The 21823-nt window shown below is 41.2% G+C and overlaps 1 protein-coding gene across 6 annotated transcripts in view; it reads right to left on the reverse strand.

The window, feature by feature from the left end:
* The window catches only part of Yeats2 (YEATS domain containing 2), a 90166-nt gene that overhangs the window by 35962 nt on the left and 32381 nt on the right, over positions 1 to 21823 (reverse strand). For all 6 annotated transcript variants that reach the window (XM_087902326.1, XM_087902328.1, XM_087902342.1 and 3 more), the window contains 7 exons: positions 19151 to 19199; positions 17011 to 17178; positions 13002 to 13241; positions 9582 to 9740; positions 8083 to 8186; positions 6561 to 6668; positions 6019 to 6201 (listed from right to left, as the gene is read on the reverse strand). In XM_087902326.1, the coding sequence (XP_087758452.1) occupies positions 6019 to 6201; positions 6561 to 6668; positions 8083 to 8186; positions 9582 to 9740; positions 13002 to 13241; positions 17011 to 17178; positions 19151 to 19199 (1011 nt within the window). The remainder of the gene's footprint in view (positions 1 to 6018; positions 6202 to 6560; positions 6669 to 8082; positions 8187 to 9581; positions 9741 to 13001; positions 13242 to 17010; positions 17179 to 19150; positions 19200 to 21823) is intronic.

The following is a 21823-nucleotide window of genomic DNA, read 5'->3' on the forward strand; positions in this document are numbered from 1 at the left end:
TCTCCAGCCCAAATAAGATTTTCAGTAGCTATCTCTCCAGCCCAAATAAGATTTTCAGTAGCTCTAGAAACATTTGTAAACGCCTGTGTAATTCCACTTCATCCCATTTTTAAGTGTAAATTATTTTTTTAAATATGTATTTTTATTTTATGTGTATGGGGGTTTTCGTGCATGCAAGTCTGTGTACCACAGGAGTACAAGGACCACTGAGGTCTGAGAAGGCCTGGGATCCTCTAAACGGGGTTCACAGATGATTTTAGGCACTGTGTGGGTGCTGAAAAGAGGAGCCAGTGTTCTTTACCACTGAGCCTCCTAAATGAATTCTTTAAAAGGTGAAATAATTTGCAGATTGTTCAATTTTTGGTACAACTATCTGATAATGGGATACTGAATCATGGGAGGCTGTGGCTTCAGTGTCAATGTAACACTAGAGTGGTTGGATTTATACCCTACAACATAAAGCATGCAAAATGGCAATCTAGAGTTTCAGTCATCCATTTGAGATCCCTTATAGTTTTAAATTACTTCTACTTCCTTTATTTTAGTAGAACCATTTCTTGAAAAACCACTCCTTGGGCCAGATGGTTAAGGCGTATGCCTTTAACCCCAGTACTCAGGATACAGAGGAAAGTGAACTCTGAGTTCTGAGGCCAGCCTGGTTTACAGAGCTAGTTCTAGTTCAGCCAAAGATACACAAAGAAACCCTATCTTAAAGAAAAATCAAAACACAAAACAAATCACTTCTTGGTTTGAGTTTGGTGATTCACACCCTTAATCCTAGCATGGGGAAGGCAAAGGTAAGAGGATCTCTGGAAGGCTGTGGCCAGTCTGGTCTACATGGTGAGTTCCAGGTCCTTGGTCACTGCCCCGTTGAGACTACATACCCTCTGTACCACCTCTAGTTGTGGTAGTACATTTTTCCTAACAGTTTTGATACCGTGCTGTGAAACACTGAAAATATGAGTATCTAGTATATATGGTTTAAAACAGTCAATCAGTGGCAACTGAGTAAAGATGATCGACATCTGACGATACTGATACATGAGAGCCTTGTAAGGAGAATTTGCTACCAGGTTTAAAGCTAAACATTACTGGGACAACTACTTTAAAAGGAAATACAATACAAGGCTCTTGAGATCTCTGGCACACTGTTAAAAACTGGAAAGGTCAGGCTCATTAGGGTTCATGCTTTTAATCCCAGCATTTGGGAGTCATAGGCAGGCAGAACTCTGTGATTTGGAGGCCAGACTGGTCAGTGTTTTAGGGCAGTCAAGGCTACATAGTAAGATCCTACCTCAAACACCCAACCAAACAAAACAGAAACCAACCAACCAAAAAAGAACTGTATATGAATTTAAATGTCTTATATACTGAACCTCAATCAATAAAATCTCAGTAATGAAATTAAGAAAAGGAGAGACTCGTAAGTAATAAGATGGCTCAGTGGATAGAGGCACTTGTCACTAAGCCTGAAGACTTGAGTTCAATTCCTGGAACCTACAGGATGGGAGGAAAAACTGATTCTTGCAAGTTGGCAAGTTGTGGTAAAAGTACTCATGTGCACACATGTGTTCACACACACACACACACACACACACACACACACACAAAGGTAAATATGTAATTTTAAAAAGACCCCATATGGAAGCCATGCAGTGGTGGACGCACGTCTTTAATCCCAGCACTAGGGAGGCAGCAGCAGGTGGATCTCTGTGAGTTCAAGCTAACCTGATCTTTTTTTTTTTTAAAGGTCTCATCTGAACTCAGTTAAAGAAACTAATTTCCAAGGAAACTACAAATTAGTTGAGATTCCCTTTATACTATTCTCAGAGGTATATAAGTGTGAATGTATGAGTGTTGTGAGCTAGTGTGTGAATGCATGTGAATATGGGAACTCAAGAGTGAGTGCGGTGTCACACACACACACCACTGAGGTAATAACTGATATTCCAGTGAGCAAACACTGGTAACTACTCAAACTGAGCAGTGGTCACTCAGTATTCATTATTCTGCTTTACTCTTCTATGTGGCTCAAGAAAGATGAGACTAACAGAAACCAACTCAGCCCAGAGCAGAGATGAGCATCCTAACCTCTCCTGATTTGGCTACAATCTCATCATCTACTTTCTGTTTTTCCCTGGCTGAACCTTACTTCCCACAGAGGTCATGAATAATTTGTTGGCCAGAGGTGGGTGATGTCAATATTATAGACCATAAAAAGACCTTCAAAATGCCACCAGAAAACTCTCAGATCTGTTAAATACCCTAAGCTAAGCAGTGGAATACAAATCAGCAGCTTTGCTATATACCAGTAACAAACCAACCTGTGAACAAAAACAAGAACAAAACAAAAAGACTGGACAGTGGGAATCTTAATTCACAATAGCTTTTAAAAAAAAAAATCAATTTAACCAAAGAGTTCTACAATGAAAACTTAAAAGGTAGAGGGACTGGATAGATGGCTCTAGAAAATTAAGAAAAAAAAATTAATAAAAAAAGCACATACTGTTCTTGCAGAGGTCCCAAGTTGGGTTCTCAGTATCTCTATCTGCCTGTAATACTAGTTTTAAGGGATCCAACAAACATTATATTCTTGAAGTCATGATACTGCAAAAGACTGGGTTCCTCAATGTCTTATTGGGGCATAAAAGCCTACTCATCCCTGAGGATCCACAGGCAGTTGATGGTTGTTGGGGAAGAGAAAAAGATTTTCTTTCTTGGTACAATCACATCCTCCTGTTGATAATATGTTACCCTAATAAAACTAAGTTCTCCTGTAAACAATACTAATGAAGCTTAATGAATCTCTCTCTCTCTCTCACACACACACACACACACACACACACACACACAGGATCAAGAGGAAGGTAATGAGTAGGTAAATATAACCAAAATATATATGCATGAAAATATAACAAACCCATTATGTATACTTATTATATGCTAATAAAAAAAATTGGGGCCAGATGGATGGCTCTACAGTTAAAAAGCACAGGCTGTTCTTCCAGAGAACCCATACTCACTTCCTGGCACCTACATGGTAGCTCACAATGCCCGAAACTCCAGACCCAGAGGATCTGACACCCTCTTCTGGCCTACATGGGTACCAGGTTCACATGTGGTACACAGATAAACAAAACACTAATACACATTAAAAACAAAAAAGAAAGGGAGGGAGAGAGGGAGGGAGAGGGAGAGGGAGAGGGAGAGAGAGAGAGAGAGAGAGAGAGAGAGAAATCAAACAGCCAGGGGTAGTGGTATATACCTTACTGCATCTGTCCTATTCAGCCTGCTGAGTCCTCAACTCTTTTATTTAAGGGTAGTACCTCTTCCTACTATTATTAAAAACAAACCCTGCTGACAGGAAAATCAATTTCTATTGTTCTAAAGTTGTATAGAGTAAAGCTAACCCTTGTGGACCCTCCTGGTTTGGGTAGCTTTGAGGGAAGCATTTCGGCAGGCGCATGTGCAGAGAGCTCCTCATCTTGAGTATGATGCAGGTATAAACTACTCAGAAAGACTCGGATGTCTTCGCCCATGCTCTCCCGATTCTCTGCAGTTCTTCCCCTTGCTCTTCTTTCTCAGGCACCTTTAAGTATTATTCATAGCATCCTTACACAAACCCACCTACTTTCTTGGAGTGGATTGGCTGGATGCAAAATGGTGGTTAAAAACAGAGTCTAACCTACTGCAGATCTTCTGGGCACCATCGGCAATGTGTTCAAAACCTACACTGGGGCCAGCTGGGCTCAATCAGAGAAGGCAACTTTCACTAAGTCTGGCGATTTGACTTTGATCCCTTGGTCCAAATGACAGAAGGAGAGAAATGAATCCTACAAATTGTCCTCTGATTTCTACAAGCATGTTGTGGCATTCTCCTACCCCACATAAATAAATGCAAAATAAACAAATGGATACCTTTTTTTTTTTTAAATTGGTAAAACCATATATTTCCTTGGGCCAGCGAGACTGCTGACTGGGTAAAGGCACTTGTTACCAAGTCTGATCATGTGAGTTTGATCCCTGGGACCCACAAGATGCAGAGAACTAACTCCATCAGTAATCCTCCAACCGTCTCACATCTGTGTCCCTACACACATGGATAAATGTAAAAAAAACATCTGGAAAGATGTCTGAGTGGATAAGAGCACAGGGTTTGATCCCCCCCCCCCCCCCCCCGTATCGGCTCATAGCTGTCTGCAACTCCAGTCCTAGAGGAATTTGATACCCTTGTCTGGTCTCTGAGGCACTGCATGCACACGGTGCACAGAACACACTTAGGTAAAAGACATGTACACATAAAAAGCAAACAAACAAACAAATAAGAGGTTTAAAAAAGTAGCATGTGGGGCTGGAGAGATGGCTCAGTGCTTAAGAGCATTGCCTGCTCTTCCAAAGGTCCCGAGTTCAATTCCCAGCAACCATATGGTGGCTCACAACCATCTGTAATGAGGCCTGGTGCCCTCTTCTGGCCCGCAGGCATACATGGAAGGAATGCTGTATACATAATAAATAAATAAATATTTAAAAAAAAAAAAGTAGCATGTGTAAGACAGCCTGAATAGAAGTTAAGCCACAGAGGCAAAGGCAAAAGGACTGCAGGCTAGTCTGGGTTACAAGGTTGACCTAACCTCAAAATACAAAGTGAAAAGAAGCTCAGCTCAGTTGTAGAATACTTGTCTAACACGCATGAGGCCCGGGGTTCTACCTCTGTTGTTGGCAAGCACAGAACAATAGTTACAAACAACAAATGATTTCCTGAAGGGGTGGCAGAGCTTACCCGAGGCCAAAGCAATGCTGCAGCATCTCTAGCTGCTCAGGCATCTGAGGCAGCAGGCAGCTTATGAAAAACTAATTCCCAGGCCCTTGGGAGAAATTGTGACGCAGTAAATTTGGGACAGATAAGGAATTGCTATGTTTTAAATCAGAAGATGAACTGTCTGATGAGATAAATTTTGGAAACATTATAGATTCTTATAGATTTTAAAACAACCTGTAACACTGAATTTTCATCTTTATCCCCAGAGAGGATATCTAAACTAACCCTATTTATGTAATACCATCTTCCATTTTAGAGTATTCTTCTCAAAACAATTCACTCTCCTAGACAATCTGGGCTTTGAAGCTGAAATATAAACAACCCACAAAACATTCCCAGTAGCTTCAGAACATACCCGCCAAAACACTGGGGTAAGATAACTACATGTTCCAAATGCAAGCTTGGGTTAGAGGAGACAGCTTATAAATCTCACCAGTCCTGGCATGGTGCATTTGGAGTCATAAGACACAAGTTTCAAGCCTCCTGTCACTCCCTAGTTATATGCTATATGTTCATATATTCTCTAGGAAGGTTCCAAGCCCCTCAAACTCATGGTTTTCACATCATAAAATGGGAACGAAAAATACTTGCCTTGAATGTGTAGTCTGAGAACTACATGAAATGTATAAATGAGCATGGAATATAAGCAGGTGATAGATTTAATATGTAACTGACGTGGTAGAATATGGATTATGTACTACTTCAAACTTCCCTATATGCTTATTCTCCGGTTCTTCCGATTTATTAATAAAATGAATCAAATGACACATACTTGTAGTCCTAGAATTTTGGGATACTGAGATACTAGGGTTGCCTTGAATCTAAGGTCATTTCAAAACAAAACGAATCACACAGCCTGGACAAATGAACAGGTAAAAACAATGCACCCACTTAAACTGAAATCAAGTAGAAAACCGACGGGGTCTGCTACTTTTGCACTGGAGAGAGGCTTCAATGTCCCTATGCCCCTTAGACTATTCCTGGGGCTTCTGTTTACTCTTGTCACTCTTACTCTTGTCAGGGGCAGACAGTACAGGGCACTTGTTATTGAGTCTTTTCTGACGGGGTTAACATCCACAGGTTCGCATGGGCTCAGCAACTCATTCACCCTCAATCATTTTGGCACCTGTCAACTGTTCAGATAAATAACCTACATTTGTACCTTGGCACCCCACCTCCACCCCAAAAACCATACAAACCTTGGAGGGTGGAATCTTAGGAGACTGCGTCGTCCCTTCTCCAGCACTTATGACCTGCTTTTGAGGGGAGACAGCTATCATGTGACCCCCTTTCACAGTCACATACTGAGGGAATGGTGACTGATTGGCAGCTCCTGTGGTGGACACGTGAGGGGCTTCCCCAGGCTCCTGTTTGATGATGACCTTGAAACAAACGACGACACCGAATAAATACCTGACGGGGGAGTAGGAGGAAGAGCTACTGTTCACATTTGAATCTAGTCTCTCTGCAATGATATTAATAATGAAGCTTGGTATTACAGGGTGGCTTCATGAGAAAGGAAAAAAATTGCTTTAATAGTCCTTAAGAGGTAGGAAAGGGCCAGACAGGCTCTCAACTCGATCCGTGATTCTTCTGTCACTTGTCACAAGACTGGAAAGCACTAGAGAGAAACAATCCAGTCTGTGACCTCTGAACTCCCGTTTCACTGTCCTCCCAGGATGTGGACCGCATACCTCAGAACGACACAGGCCCCAGGGGTGACGCTGTGGCACACACTCACCTTTGTGAAAGCTCCAAGTCCTCCAGTCACAGCTTTGGGGCTTTGCACTTTAGGGTGACTGCCGATTGGGCAAAGAGGTGGCATAGATGCAAATAAAGAATCCTCCTGCTGTGTGTAAAATCATTTATTACACAATAGGCCAAAACAAACTATTCAGATATTCCAGTCACTTACATTTAATGTAAACCCACCACACTCAGTAACACAAGGACAAAAAAAAAAAAAGAAAACAAAAACCCACAATGCTTATGGGTCTTCCAAGTTTCTATGCAGTCAGTGTAATTCCCTTCTCAAAGCAGACAGAGTGCGGTCTACACCCCCACCTGCGCTCCTGTAACATCTCAGCACTCAGACTGACAAAGGAGGACCGCTAGGTCACTCTAGCCTGGACCACAGAGGGAGACCTTGCCTCAGAGTACAAAAACAAGGAAACCAAATGCTAAGAAAAGTATTAACTCATCTATGTCCTGATGAATGTCAGAGTTCTATTTAAATTTTTAGTGATTAACTTTATTGTTTTACGACAGGGTGTCGTGTAGCCAAGGCTGGTCTCACTATCTAGTCAAAGACGAACTTGAACTGTGCTGTGATTACATGTGTAGCATCACACTTGGTTTTATGTGGCACTGGGGATTAAATCCAAGGCCTTGTGCAAATTAGGCAAGTATTCTACCAGTGTTGTACAGCGGTTTCCTGAAGAATAAAACATTCCATCTCCCAGAGAAGCTCTGTAAAATACAAGGTAAACAACTCAAAATAGCTTCCGAAGTCCCTGAAACTGAGCAGATTCACGAGGGTCCTCCCTCTAAGAATAAGTAAAAAAGACTGCAGAAATTCCCTCTCAGATAAGGGAAACTGCAAAGACTCTGAGACCAGACCAGCCTGAAGAAGCAGAAACCAGTCCAGCTGTTGACTGTGTGTGTGTGTGTACACACGCGCACACGGACACACACACTCACGCAGTGCCCACAGAGGCTAGAAGCAGGCACTGGAACCCTTGAAGCTGGAGTAACAGAGAGTTGTGGGCTGCCAAGTAGGTGCAGGACCTCTGCAAGAACAGCAAGCACCCTGAATGGCTGAGTCATTTCTTCACCTCAAAAGAAGTATTTTTTTAAAATAACTTTTCTTTTTTTAATATTTATTTATTTATTATGTATACAATATTCTGTCTACGTGCACTCCTGAAGAGGACACCAGGCCTCATTACAGATGGTTGTGAGCCACCATGTGGTTGCTGGGAATTGAACTCAGGACCTTTGGAAAAGCAGGCAATGCTCTTAACCGCTGAGCCATCTCTCCAGCCCCCAAGAAGTATTTTTAATAAAACTGTCCCCTCACAAAATAAGTAAGGCCGCCTCTTCCCCCATACTGAGCTTTCAAATTGATACTGGGTGATCACTTGATAGACATGTTGAGAACTGTCTTCTATCCCAGGAAGAAACTAAGTGAGGAAATAATCTTCAAGATACATTGTCATCGGGTGGTACGCCTTCTGAGTCTGCACAGAGCAGGGAGAGCTTACCTTGACTGTAGATGTTAAGAAACTACTTCCATGAATTTTAGGAACAGGGGACCCTGTTCCTTGGGAAATCTGAGAGGCCACTGGGAGCTTGCTTGTAGGACTTCCTGAGATGCAAAACAGATTTAACAATTATATATCAATAAAATAAAGTTTACAAATGTATTTTAAAATCATTTTCTACCACCCTTCCCTGCTTTCAATTACTAAGGGTTAAAAATTCAGAACTCTAAAAGTCTAAACACACGAGTATACACACACACAGGCAGATACACACACACACACACACACACACACACACACACACACACACCACCCCTACAAGCTGATCACATTCCCAGTCTGGAAAACAATAGGAAACTACAGAGGACAAAATGAAGAAGCATTAACATACTCTGCTCCCTATACAAGAAGCGACAAGGGTGTAGGTCACTTAACAAATGAGCCAACATGCATACTTTCCAGTGAATGCCAGCTTCTGATGCACCTGTCTCCAAATGCTTCCCCTATGACAAGTTATCCCACAACTGAACAATTACCAACAGTAAATATTAATTGAAGACCTAAACTTATATTCAGCAACTTATTTCACCTACCAAATATGCCTCTTCAGAGTTGTGGCTGATTATTAAAACTATTATGTAGCCCCAAAATGCTCAGCATACCCAAATATGCTGAAAGCAGTACTTCTCAAATCAGTTCTACACATAAACAACTCTAAAACTGCTAAGTTTCAAAACAAAACAGAACACCTAATTGAAAAAGCCCAATATACATGTAATGTGTTAATTCTAATACATGGGGTAGAGAAACCATCCCCATTACCTTAATATCATTTATTTTATTTCTCTTTTCACTATTTCCCTTAATAGGGAAAGATTACACTTCGAGAGCATGTGTATAAACATAGATTAAATGAAAAAATGGATACAAAGTTAGTAAAAGAATATTTAAAAATCAAAACCAGAAACCCTGACAAGCCCCAGACAGCTGCGTCAGATTATAGGGGCAGCGTGGTGACTGCAGACAGGCTCCATGCAGCTGCGCTGGACTACAGAGACAGTGTGGTGACTGCAGACAGGCTCCATGCAGCTGCGCCGGACTACAGAGACAGCGTGGTGACTGCAGACAGGCTCCATGCAGCTGCGCCGGACTACAGAGACAGCGTGGTGACTGCAGACAGGCTCCATGCAGCTGCGCCGGACTACAGAGACAGCGTGGTGACTGCAGACAGGCTCCATGCAGCTGCGCTGGACTACAGAGACAGCGTGGTGACTGCAGACAGGCTCCATGTACCTGTGCCAGACTCCAGGGGCAGTGTGGTGGCTGTAGAAAATTCTTCTAATTGAACTAAATTTTGAATTTTCATAGAGAATCTTCCTCAGAGAAACAGTATGGGTTCCTTTTCATAACTTATTATGGATGGAGGGTTGGTTCATGGTAGGATTTATCATTAGTAAAAGATCAAACCTTTAGATTGAATGAATATTGCTTATACATACCTGCACTCGGAGTGGAGGCTCCAATAACCTGTGCAGGCTTATCCACAATAACATGAGGGTTATTCATACCAGAGCTGGTAGTACCTTGCTTCACATGAACCGGAGTGGAAGTTGGGGTACGAGGCAATGGTGATGGACTCGGAGTTGATATTGGAGAACCTTTGTTAATTAAGGAAAGGAGAGAAACAAAGTAGACATATAATTTAAGTAGGAGGGCATCAAAGGCAATGGTAGTAAGTCAGACAAGAGAACAGGAATCTCAGATACTGAGCTAGGCTCAGTCAGTGGAGCTGAGTGCGGTTTCTGCTATCGTGCACTTGTAATCAGCCCAGGAACAGCAAATTGAGCAACTAATTAGAAATAGATTTTGAGGCTAGAGAGATGGCTCAGAAGTTAAAGAGCACTTGGTGCTCTTGTAGATGAAGTGGGTTCACTTCCCAGTACCTTCATGGTAGCTCACAATTGCCTATAGCTTCGGTTCCAGGGCATCAAAAGCCCTCTTCTGGCCTCTACTAGCACTGCTTAAATGTGGTTCACAGACATGCATGCAGGCAAAACACTTGTACACATAAAAACTTAGAAAGAAAAAGAGACCAGGTGTGGGAGCACAGGCCTTGATGACAACACTCAGGAGGCAGAGGCAGACAAATCTTTTAATTTAAAGCTAGCTTGCTCTACATATTGAGTTCCAGGCTAGTCAGAAACACATGAGACTTTGTCTCCAAAGAGAAAGAGAGACAGACAGACAGACAGACAGACAGACAGACAGACAGACATGTTCTTTGGGCCCGTCTTTAATGCCTACAGAAAATAAACCCACATTTCAACAAGACCCTCTGGCATGCACATAAAAGTCTAAAAAGCAGGCCAGGGTACATGCTGTTAATCCCAGCACTCAGGAATCACAAGGATTTCTGTGAGTTGGAGGAAAAGAAATCTAGAAAGCATTCTCCCTCGTGTCACTGACTACAAGCCAGTCCAGACTGGTTTGCTCTACTGTGTTCTTTCAGTCTTCCACTGTCTGTCTGCTGTATGGGTCTGAATCTGCCCGTCTTTTTTCTTTTGTCCTGAATAGAAAGCATCACATGGGGAAGGAATGAAGGATTCTTTATAGAAACCTTCAAGTTTTTGTTAGTTTGTTTGTTTTGGGGAAGGAATGAAGAATTCTTTGTAGAAACCTTCAAGTTTTTGTTTATTTGTTTGTTTATTTTATGAGACAGGGTTTCCCTTTGTAGTCCTGACTGTCCTGGACCTTGCTCTGTAGACCAGGCTGGCCTAGAACTCTGAGAAATCTGCCTACTTCTGCCTCCCAAGTGCTGGAATTAAAGGTGTGCATCACACAGCTGGCATAAATCTTCAAGTTTTATAGGGGGTAAAGTCACTGACTCCACAGAATAAACAATACCAAGATAGATTCAGATATTATGGTTCAGGCATTTATGATGGATACTCATTTCATGATATTATTTTCACTAATATTTTGTTTTTGGTAAATGATCATAACATGCACACAAACAACAAACATAGAAACACACATCCAATACTGGTTCAGAAACATGAAAAATACGTAATTTAAAGATTTCAGTTAGTCATTAGCTTAGGCTCCAAAATTTCAACAGTAGGGCTACTTAAACAAGACCTGAAAAAGATAAACAGTTTATATGCCAACACAGGTGGGGAGAACTGCACAGGGCCTCACCCTAGATGAAGAGCTACAGGCAATTAAAGACTGTCAAGAGAGGGAGGACTGATTTTCCCCAGAGATGAGCACCTAAATTGTTCTCTAATCTCAAGTGGTCAGTCAAAACATATACACAAAGAATACTAAAAAGACTCAAGAGGTTACATTTATGTATTTATTTACACATACACGCACACAACAATAATTAAAAAATAGAAGACCATGAGTTTGAAAGGGGGAAATGGATACACGGGAAGGTTTGGAGGGAGGGATGAGAAGGAAGACATAATGTAAATGTATTTATATTTTAAAAAAAAATATGAAAAGCAATGTTTTATACTAACAATGTGGAACTGCTGTATTTTAGTATGATAAATCTCTTAATACCATAGGCTGATATTCATAATAATGAATATTCAAAGACACTAAAAAATTGGTAAGTGAATAGCTAGATAGAGGAATTTTGTGTTTTGATTTGGAATATATTTTGAATAGGAAAATGTGAAACTTACTAACCAGAGTCAGAAATCTCTATCAAGACTACATCATAGAACCCCAAAGATCAGTTCCAAATTTTACTCATGTACTGCTAAACACCCTTAATCACCTACTACATCAAAGCTGTCATCTCTAAATTTCTGTAAACCTCAAACCAATGTATACAACCTACTCCACCCCTCAAGCAGGAAACCTGAAAATTCTTAGTAGCAGATAAAATTACAGGTTTGTTAGCCTCTGTGGATTGTAAAGATTCATATTATATTTAGTTATTTAGCTTAGCAGTCTGAATACAGCAGCAAATATTCCCATTTTCCTCTTTAAAATTTATACAGAGGGGCTGAAGAGATGGCTCAGAGATTAAAAGCACTGGCTGTTCTTGGAGAAGACCCAGATTCTGTTCCCAGTACATATATGGTGTTTCACAATGGCCTGCAACTCCAATTCCAAGGCATAAACATGCCTTCTCTGGGCTTCCGTTGGCACACATATGGTGCACATAAACATGCAGCCACAACACTCATACACATAAAATACAACTACACAGAAATATATGTTCCCCTACTTAGATGTTTTCAACTGCCCCTTTCTGTCTTTCCTGAAGTACAGCCAACATAAGTATGTTCCCATTACTTTAGTTAGTATAAATGTGAAATTGTCACTAGACAAAGGCCCTCAGCAAAAATGAAGTCTCAGGATGACTGTCCATAAGATGAACCATTTTCTACATTTCTACATTTCTCACGGTCAGAGAAAATAAATGGCAATTCAATTCTACACCAACTCAACCCTTAAAGCCAAAGGCTTCTGTTTTTCTACTACTTGTTATTCTGGTTTCTACTGACTCTGAAAACTCAATTCCAATCTTAATCCCAGTAGCAGAGCACACATTTACCAGGAAATAACTAGAATACCTTGGGCCTCGTTTTTTCTGCCTACTCAGAAATTCTTTCCATATATATAATAAGCTGTGCTTTCCTTTGTGACAGCTTTGCCAACAAACAGGATTAACCTTTCCTTCGATATACATGACTGTGCAGAAGCACCTCTCTGAGCTGGGAATGGTGGCTGTCACCTGTAACCTCAGCATTTGCAAGGCTGGGCCAGGAGGAATATCCTGAGTTCAAGGCCAGCCTGTGCTATATAGTTAGTTCCAGGCCAGTCTGGGACCCTACCTTAAAATTCCCAAAACAACAACAAAAATATGCTAACACCCAGCCAATGTCACCCACTCTGCATACCTGAGACGATTTTACAGCTCATGGTGATGGGCTGGAAGGACTTTCCAGGTGACTCAGGATTGGGTGCCTGGTTTTGGGGCACGATTTTGCAGCTTGATGCAATTGGTTGGAAGGCAGAATTGCCATGTGAACAAAAGGTAACTTTCTGTGCTGTTGTCACCTTGGTGGGTGTTCTTTCCAACGAAGACGGTAAAGAATAAAACGTAGTGTGTCTCTCAGCTTCTGGGTTGTCTGGGAACCCTGTTTGAAATGGAATGACAAATGATGAAATCAACTTCTTGGGGAACACCTTCCAGCTGTGGGAAGAGAATGGTAGTTCAAAACCCACCTAGATCAATTGCTGGTATTTAATAAATATGGATTACTCCCTTACAAATTTTTGGTAGAAAATAAATCCTCATGTTAGACTCCCACTTAGATAAAACATTTATCTTAGGGGTGTGATAGCTGGTCTTTTTTTGACAACCTATCTAGATCTGAAGTCACTAAGACACATTATGAGAATTTCCAGGTAAGTTTAACTGAGAAGACCCATTCTGAACATGAGTGGTAGCATTCCCAGGTCAGTGACAAGCAACAAATACAAATAATTAGTTCCAGGAGTACCACGTACCAGGAGTGCAGTCATTGTTGTGATGAACCTAAACATGTAGTTCTCAGGCCTTTGGGACTAGCATTTAAGAGAGATGTGAAAACATTTAGTCTGTGGTTAGAAAATCTCTGGTAAACAGAGTTTAAACGGCCATTCTGATAGACTATGGAGAACCAGAATGAGGGCAGGCATAAAGACTGTGTTCACAGAGCTTCAGAGGGGACTAAAGACTGTTGAGAACTGGATTAGAAGCCATTTGTATTATACTGCAGTAAGGAAACACACACACCAAAGCTAAAACAAACTACCATCAACAAAAAACCCTGGCCACTTGCTGTCCCTGCCCTGGGAACGAGTGAGGTTGAACTTAAACTCAAGAGACTAAGCTGTTTGGTGGAGGAAACTGAAAGGCAGCACAACATTCAGACTGTTCCATAGCCATCATTCACTGCTTGAACTCGGTTAAAGTTGTAAACAGGGCAAAGAGAACAGGAGCTCTCTGAGGCAGTGGCAATTACTAAGGAGGCTGACACCATGAAGGAGAAAGCTCACACTGGCATCTGGACGACATGAATGCAGCCTTGAATACAGGAGCACACCCATGGGGAGCTGAAGAAACAAATTCACTGCAAACTTTAAGACCTGGAAAGACAAAGCCTGCACGGGTCCTGTTCAAAGACACAGACTGGTGGAGCTGTGGTCAAAGATGTCAGGCTACAAACAAGTAGGTAGTATCCACATGGCACTGATTTTACAACGTGCAAATGCCAAGAGGTAAAGCATCAGGAAACAGGACAAAGGACAAGGATGAGACCCAAGGCTATTGGAGCCCAGATGACAGACATGGAGCTGCAGGATTCGGTGTTTGCTTTGGTTCAGGCTTTCCTTGCTAGACCTTTATTCCTTCCTTTCTGAATGAGAATGTTCACTTTGTACGACTGTATACTAGAAGTATATACAACTTCTTTTTTGATTATAAAGGGTCTGCCTTGAATTTTACAGGAGACTCAGAATTTGTGCTTTTGTGCAATGTTAGAACTGTTCAGAGATTTATGGGGCTAGAGAGTCAACAGTTAAGAGTGCTTGCCACTTTTGCAGAAGACCAACGTTTGGTTCAACACCCACAATGGGCAGCTCACAATTCTTGGTAACTCCAGCACTAAGGGATCTGAAATTGTCTTCTAGCCTCAACACACATGGCAGGCACATATACACAGACATACACATAAATAATAATCCTAAAACGTACTTTGAGGATGCTTGCATTTTCATTTTGAGATGACTACAAGTCTCTGAGGATCAGGGATACAAGGTATGGTTCAAAAGTACTGTGTTGGAGCTGGAGAGGTGACTCAGCAGTTAAGAGCACTCATTGCTTTTCACATTTAGACCTAACACGCGCATGCTGGTTCAGAATCACCTGTAACTTCAGTTCTGGGGGATCTGATACTCTCTTCTGAACTCCGTGGGAACCAGGCACACTTGTGGTGCACATACAAACATATACTCATATACATGAAATAAAACAATCTAAAATCGATGCATTTGGGAGTCATGTTGACCAAGATTGAGCTTCTGATGGTTGATTCTCATTGCTAACTTGACTAGATTTGGAATCACTAGGACAATTATTTCTGAGGTAGTCTTTGAGGGAGTTTTCAGGGTGTGTGCGTGTACACAAACATGGTCGATGCACATGCCTTCGTTGGTTGTTTTCTACCTTATTTTTTGAGAAAGACACTCACTAAACATGGAGCTCACCAATTTGGCTAGACTGGCTGGCCAGTGAGCTCAAAGGATTACAGATGTACACCGCTGCACCTAATTTTTATATTGGCTGGGCATCTGAATTCAGGTTCTCAATTTTGCATGGAAAGCACTTTATCAACTGAGTCAGCTTTTCTACCCTCCTCAGAAAGGTTTAACTGAGCTCCCATCGCCCACCCCTTATGCCAGATATATAATCTAATAGCCTGTGATTATGGGCTGAATAAAAAGAAAAAAAGAAAAGGCCTGGCATATCTCACATGTGTTTTCTGGTTGGCATGCACCAAGCTGTTCCCACCTCTATCCTTTTCCTCTTGCGATGAACTATATTCTCTGAGCTGTGAGCCAAAATAAACTCTACCTCGTGAAAGTCAAAGTTTGCTGAGTAGTTGGTCACAATAATGTGAACATAATTAATACAAAAAAATGTATTAACTGGGGGTTAGAGAGATGGCTCAGAGGTTAAGAGCACTGCCTGATCTTCCAGAGGTCCTGAGTTCAATTCCCAGCAACCACATAGTGGCTCACAACCATCTGTAATGAAATCTGGTGCCCTCTTCTGGCCTGCAGGTATATAAGGAGGCTGAACACTGTACACAATATATAAATCTTTTAAAAAAAATTCTATTAACTGGCGAACACATTAACCAAGCGCTACACCATACAAAAGAATAGAAGTCCATTGCCTCATGTCATAGTATATGAATTTAAAAACCAAAGGAAAAAAAAAACTTTAAAAAACAAAAACCATTCTTTTAATGTAATAATATCCATAGAGGATACACTGGAAATCTAAAGACAAATTAAGTTGAAATTTTATATAAAACCTAAAATAGTATCACAATAAAATATCAGTTTGCACATAAAATAAACATTTAAAATCAACTTAAATATATATAGCATATATATATGCTTATATAAAAAATAAACAATACATTTAGTCTTATTAAATAATAAAAATGCCACAGTCAAAATACATTTGTTGATGGTGAATGCCAATTTTTCACATAGTTAAATATTTGTTATTAAAGTCTCTTATTTACTTAATCAGAATCCAAGCCAGAATGTCTTCAGTAAAGGATAAAAATACAGGGACTGGAAAGATGGCTTGGCTGTTAAGAGCACTGGCTGGCCAGAGAACCTGGGTTTGATTTCCAGCACCCACATGGTGGCTTACAACCATCTGAAACTCTAGTTCTAGGGAACCTGATGCCCTCTTTTGGCTTCCATAAGCACTTGGTATGCATGTGGTACACAGACATACAGTCAAAACATTCATACATATAAAATAAAGTAAAATGTTCAAAAAGAATAAAAATCCAATGATTATTGCGACCTTTTCACCTTTATAAAATGTAAGAATTGGGGGAGGGTTGAAGGGGGAGGGGAGAGGCAGGGATGGGAGCAGAGAAAAATGTAGAGAGCTCAATAAAAATCAATAAAGAAATAAAATATAAGAATCTATGAAAAACTTGTTTCCAAGAAGAGCAGAAGATTAGCTATTTCACACTAGAGCTGTATGCTAGAGGCAGCATGCCCGTTTATGAAAACAATGTTTCCATTGACTTTAAACTGCTGAAAGCAGCAATCCGGTGTCATTCACGTGAGACACACCCAGAGTGACTCCCTCAAGCAAGAGTACCGCATTACCTTCTCCCACAGGCGCAGCAGACGCCGGCTCAGGGGACCGTGCCACTGGGGAAGCTTTCACTGGGGCTGGAATGGTCAAAGATGGAGGGGCGTCAGATATGTCTGACTCAGATGACTGAGGATAAATGTAGTCTTCGCCAAGAGAATGCCGATGAAGCTCAACATCCACTACCTACACAGTTGGGCAACAAGTAGGCTTATGAGTCCATCATCAGAAAACGGTGCCCTGAGAGATGAAACCACACCTCAACAGGCGATTTCGACCTATAGATGAGATTTTCATCATCTGGTTCAACAGCTGGATGCCTCAATTGAGTTCCTTCCCTTCCTTTACAGATTCTACCGCTCAACGTTCTTCCCTATAGCGGCATCCCACCAGCACACGTCAAAGTCACCCTCTCAGGGAGACCTTTATCCACTGCAACTTAACGTAAGACCCCATTCACCAGCCACTCTTCCACCCAGCACCTATCTGTAGTTGAAATTGTCATACACCTCTGTGTTTACTGTCTGTGCTGGTTATTTTTGTCAACTTGACACAACCCAGGGTCATTTGTGAAGAGGAACCTCAATTCAGAAAATGCGTCCATCAGACTGGGCTGTGGAGCGTTTTCTTGATTAATAATGGATGTGAGAGGGCCCAGCCCACTGTAAGCAGTATCACCCCTGGGCTGGGCGTTCTGAGTTATGTAAGAAAACAGGCTGAGGACACCACAGAGAACAAGCCAATAAGCAGCATTCCTCCCTGACTCTGCTTGAATTCCTGCTTCCAGGTTTTTGTTTGCATTCCTGCCCTGATTTTCTTCAGTCATAGGCTACGACTTGGGAGCTGTAAGAAGCAGTAAGTCCTTTCCTCCCCAGATCACTCTGGTCATGGTCTTTATTAGCACAGCAACAGAAGGCAGACTAGGTCACTGTCCTCATGCTCAAAAATATCAAGAATAAAAATTACCTTACTCTTCTCTTTCTTCCTAACATGTGGACCAGTGAAAGCATACAAGAAGGAACTTAATAGATATCTTCTGACATCATAAAGTTCACTTCTCTGAACAGCGAAGATTTAGTTAGCTGATCAATTCCCAGCTATCATCATCTTAGTTAACTACTGTGTGTAAATTTAGTTCCAAGGAACCCAATGCCCTCTTTCTGGCCTTTGTGAACATTGTACACATGTGGTGCATATACACAAAGGCAAAATACTCACATGTATAAATAAAAAAATTAAAGATCTTTAGTGGCTGGAAAGATCGCTCGGTGGCTTACAGTATGCATTTACTACTCTAGAAGACCTGAGTTTGATTCCCAGGGCTCACTAACTTCAGCTTCAGGGAGTTGAAATCTTCTGGTCTCTTTCGGCACACTCACATATATGGCATACACTCAGATATAAACATATAGAAGATTAAAAGTAAATCTTAAATAAACAAAAGAGAGCTTATTCTTGCAAAAGACCTGGGTTCAGCTCCCAGCACCTACATGGTGGCTCACAACTATCCTTTACTCCAGCTCCAGGGGATCTGACACCCTCTTCTGACTTCCATGGCTACTAGGCACACATGGGGTGGACATTTACACATGCAGGAAAAACACTCATACAAATAAAAATATAAAAATAAATCTTACAAAGGGGGAATGGCATCTACAACATGGATGGATACTATATGTACTGCAAATAAAGCTGATTTTAGGAAGCCAAATGCTGATTCTAATCATGTGAAGGAGGTAAGGTGAGGGAAATTCAGGAGGTGCCAGATATCATCCTGAACATAATTCGTGCCACTGAGCTATATGCTATATATGGTTCGGATCCTAAAAATTTTCTCATGTTTTAAAGCACAATTAGAAAAAAAGGGAAACACAATGGTTGTGGCGGCAGTGAAAATCCAACTTAAAAAAGACCAATAATCATTTTTTTTTTTTGCTTGTTCAATCAAAATAAGGATTCTGGGATGGTGGCAAATGCCTGTAATCCTAGCACTACAGAGGCTGAGGTAAGAAGTTTGGATTTGAGGTGAGCCTAGGTGATACCCTATATTACACATGTAAGCTGAGCACAATGCGTGTGAATCTCTCTCTCTCTCTCACACACACACACCACACACTTACCCCTTGCCCCCCCCACAAGGCTGAGGGAAGGTACCTACCGTCTCTGCACCCAGGGTCTGTAAGCCAGTGTAGGTTCTATCCAGCTATTCAAAAGTAAAGGGGAAACGTTAGATTTCACTCTACTCATGAACCTGAGGATACAGGTTTACCTAACACCAGTTAACTGCAAGCTGATATTCTGAAGGAAATCTGAGTAAAGCCAAATTTCCAGCCCTATCTGTAATCAGAAACAATAAAGAATGTTTCAATAAACATACCACGTCAATTTTAAGGTATTATGTGACACTGATGTGAGTTTATAAAAAGTTGTGTGAAAATATTTCCAATGACAGGCTATAGAAATGTACATGACTGCCGGGCGGTGGTTGCACATGTCTTTAATCCCAGCACTCAGGAGGCAGAGGCAGGCGGATTTCTGTAAATTCAAGGCCAGCCTGGTCTACAAGAGCTAGTTCCAGGACAGGCTCCAAAGCTACAGAGAAACCCTGTCTCGAAAAACCAAAAAAAGGAAAGAAAAATAAAAGAAAGAAGAAATATACATAACTGAAAATTTAAGCATTACAGCCAACATTAAATACTTGAAATACAATGGTACCACAAAAGAATTTTTTTAAGGCAAGGAACATAAACTGAGGGGATTATATCACCAACAACAGTTTATTGTTACTTTGAAATTCTTATTATTGTAGCATTTCAATTTATATCCCCACAATAGAAAAATATTTTAACACCTTATCAGTACAAACACTATACAGTAAGACTAAAAGAAAAAACACTAAGTTGGGAAAAAAAAAACCAAAGATAAATAGGAATAAGTGAGGCTGGGCGGAGCAGTAAGCAGGGGATGGGTTTTAGGGTTTCTAAGAGACAGGAGTGCAAACTGGGGAAGCTGTGTAGTAGCCCACATAGGCAAGGTTTGCCATATTTTGGTGCTCTGAAGGTTAAAAACAGTAACACAATTAATGGTGGTGAGAGGCTGCAGATGTGGCTTCAAAGGGACACCGAGACAGAGGTTTATCATTACGAGTTCCTAATGCCATGGGCAGACAGGACAGCAAAATGGATGCCGGCTCTGGAGAGAGGAATCAGGGCCCATGTGGTAGAAGTGACAGCCTTTTCTGCTATCTTTGTGGGGATGGGAGTGGCTTCACAGCACAGGCCTGTAACTGGGCTGATTTTAGGTAGGAGACAGGGTACATGTAAGGCCACCAACACCTGCTTTGATATAAACCCACTTCTCCTGGCACCACAGAGAGGGAAGCAAGCACACTACAGATTCTATGGCCTACGCAGCAAGACTGGTCTGGATCCCGACATCTTAATATTTTTAATATCTTAATTATTAACATTTAAGGACAGGGCCAAGACTACAGGACAACTTTAGGTTAAATTCATGTCTCTGTTCTCTAAAGGTAGAAATAAATCTCTCTATAATCTGTATTGTTACATATAAACTAAGAACCAATCTAGTCACTTTCTCATAGCAACTGACAAACGGTCTACTGAGGATAGGTCCGTGAATCTGTACCAGGCTCCCGGGTGCCAGGGTTCCAGGGAAGACCAGACTCGCCCTATTTCCTCAGTTGAATCTGAGATCAAGCTAATATACAAAAAGTAATAAAATCATGCTTCAAGGAAAGTTACAGATAAGAGAAGGGTCTCTGTAGTATAAGACTGTATACTATTCTTGGAGAGGACCTAAATTTGATTTCCAGCACCCATGTTAGGCAGCTCCCAATCTCTTATAACTCCAGCTCCAGGGGCATCCAGCGTCCTCCAGGGACACCTGCATGAATGTGCACCTCTGCTCATACATACACATTATTAAAAATAATAAGGTTTTTTTTAACATACTTTACTATCATTTTAAAGTACTGTGTTTTATGACTGGATGTAGTGATACAAACCTTTTATCCCTGTACTCAGGAGGCAGAGGCAGGCAGAGCTATCTCTATGAGTTATAGGCCAGCCTGATCTACATAGTGAGAACCTGCCTTGAACATAAACAAACAAAACAACCCAAAATTTGTGTCTCAAATAATCTTCCACTAAGAACCGAAAAAGATGTAATTGGTAAGCACTATGTAAACAAGCCCTTTATTTGATTAAATTAGAGCTGGGTCCACTCTCAAATAATACACGCAACGGCCAAAAGAAAGCAAAAACTGGGGCTGGAGAGACGGCTCAATGGCTGCTCTTGGTTCTGTTCCCTGTACTTACATGGTGGTTTATAACTCTCTATAACTCCATGTTCAGGGGATCTGATGCCCTCTTCTGGTCTCTGTGGACACCAGGCAAGCATGTGGTACAAATACATACATGTAGACAAAACACTCATTTGTGCAAAATAAAAATAAATGTTTTAATAAAGCAAAAACTATTTTGGAGCTTTTCCCATGAAATGGTAAGTGGCCCCTCCTGCTCTTTAACGCTGCTTTCCATTCTTCTCTAACATCAAAGAAACATAAATAGGAGAAACAGGCAGTGCTGTGTACCATCAGCAGAAGATCCAGGGCGTCTCAGAACTACGAAAGAGAGAACTCTACCGAAGCATTCAACTTTACTTAGTTCATTTTTTGGAGTCACTGATGATAACCACAAAGGGAGGGTGACTTGGGGCAAGAGAAACTGTATTTATTAATTAATTTAATTAGTTTATTTAACTGGTTGGCTGCTTGGTTTTTCTAGACAGGGATCTCTGTGTAAC

The sequence above is a fragment of the Myodes glareolus genome, chromosome 2, assembly GCF_982192425.1.
Source record: "Myodes glareolus chromosome 2, mMyoGla1.1, whole genome shotgun sequence".
Taxonomy (NCBI): domain Eukaryota; kingdom Metazoa; phylum Chordata; class Mammalia; order Rodentia; family Cricetidae; genus Myodes; species Myodes glareolus.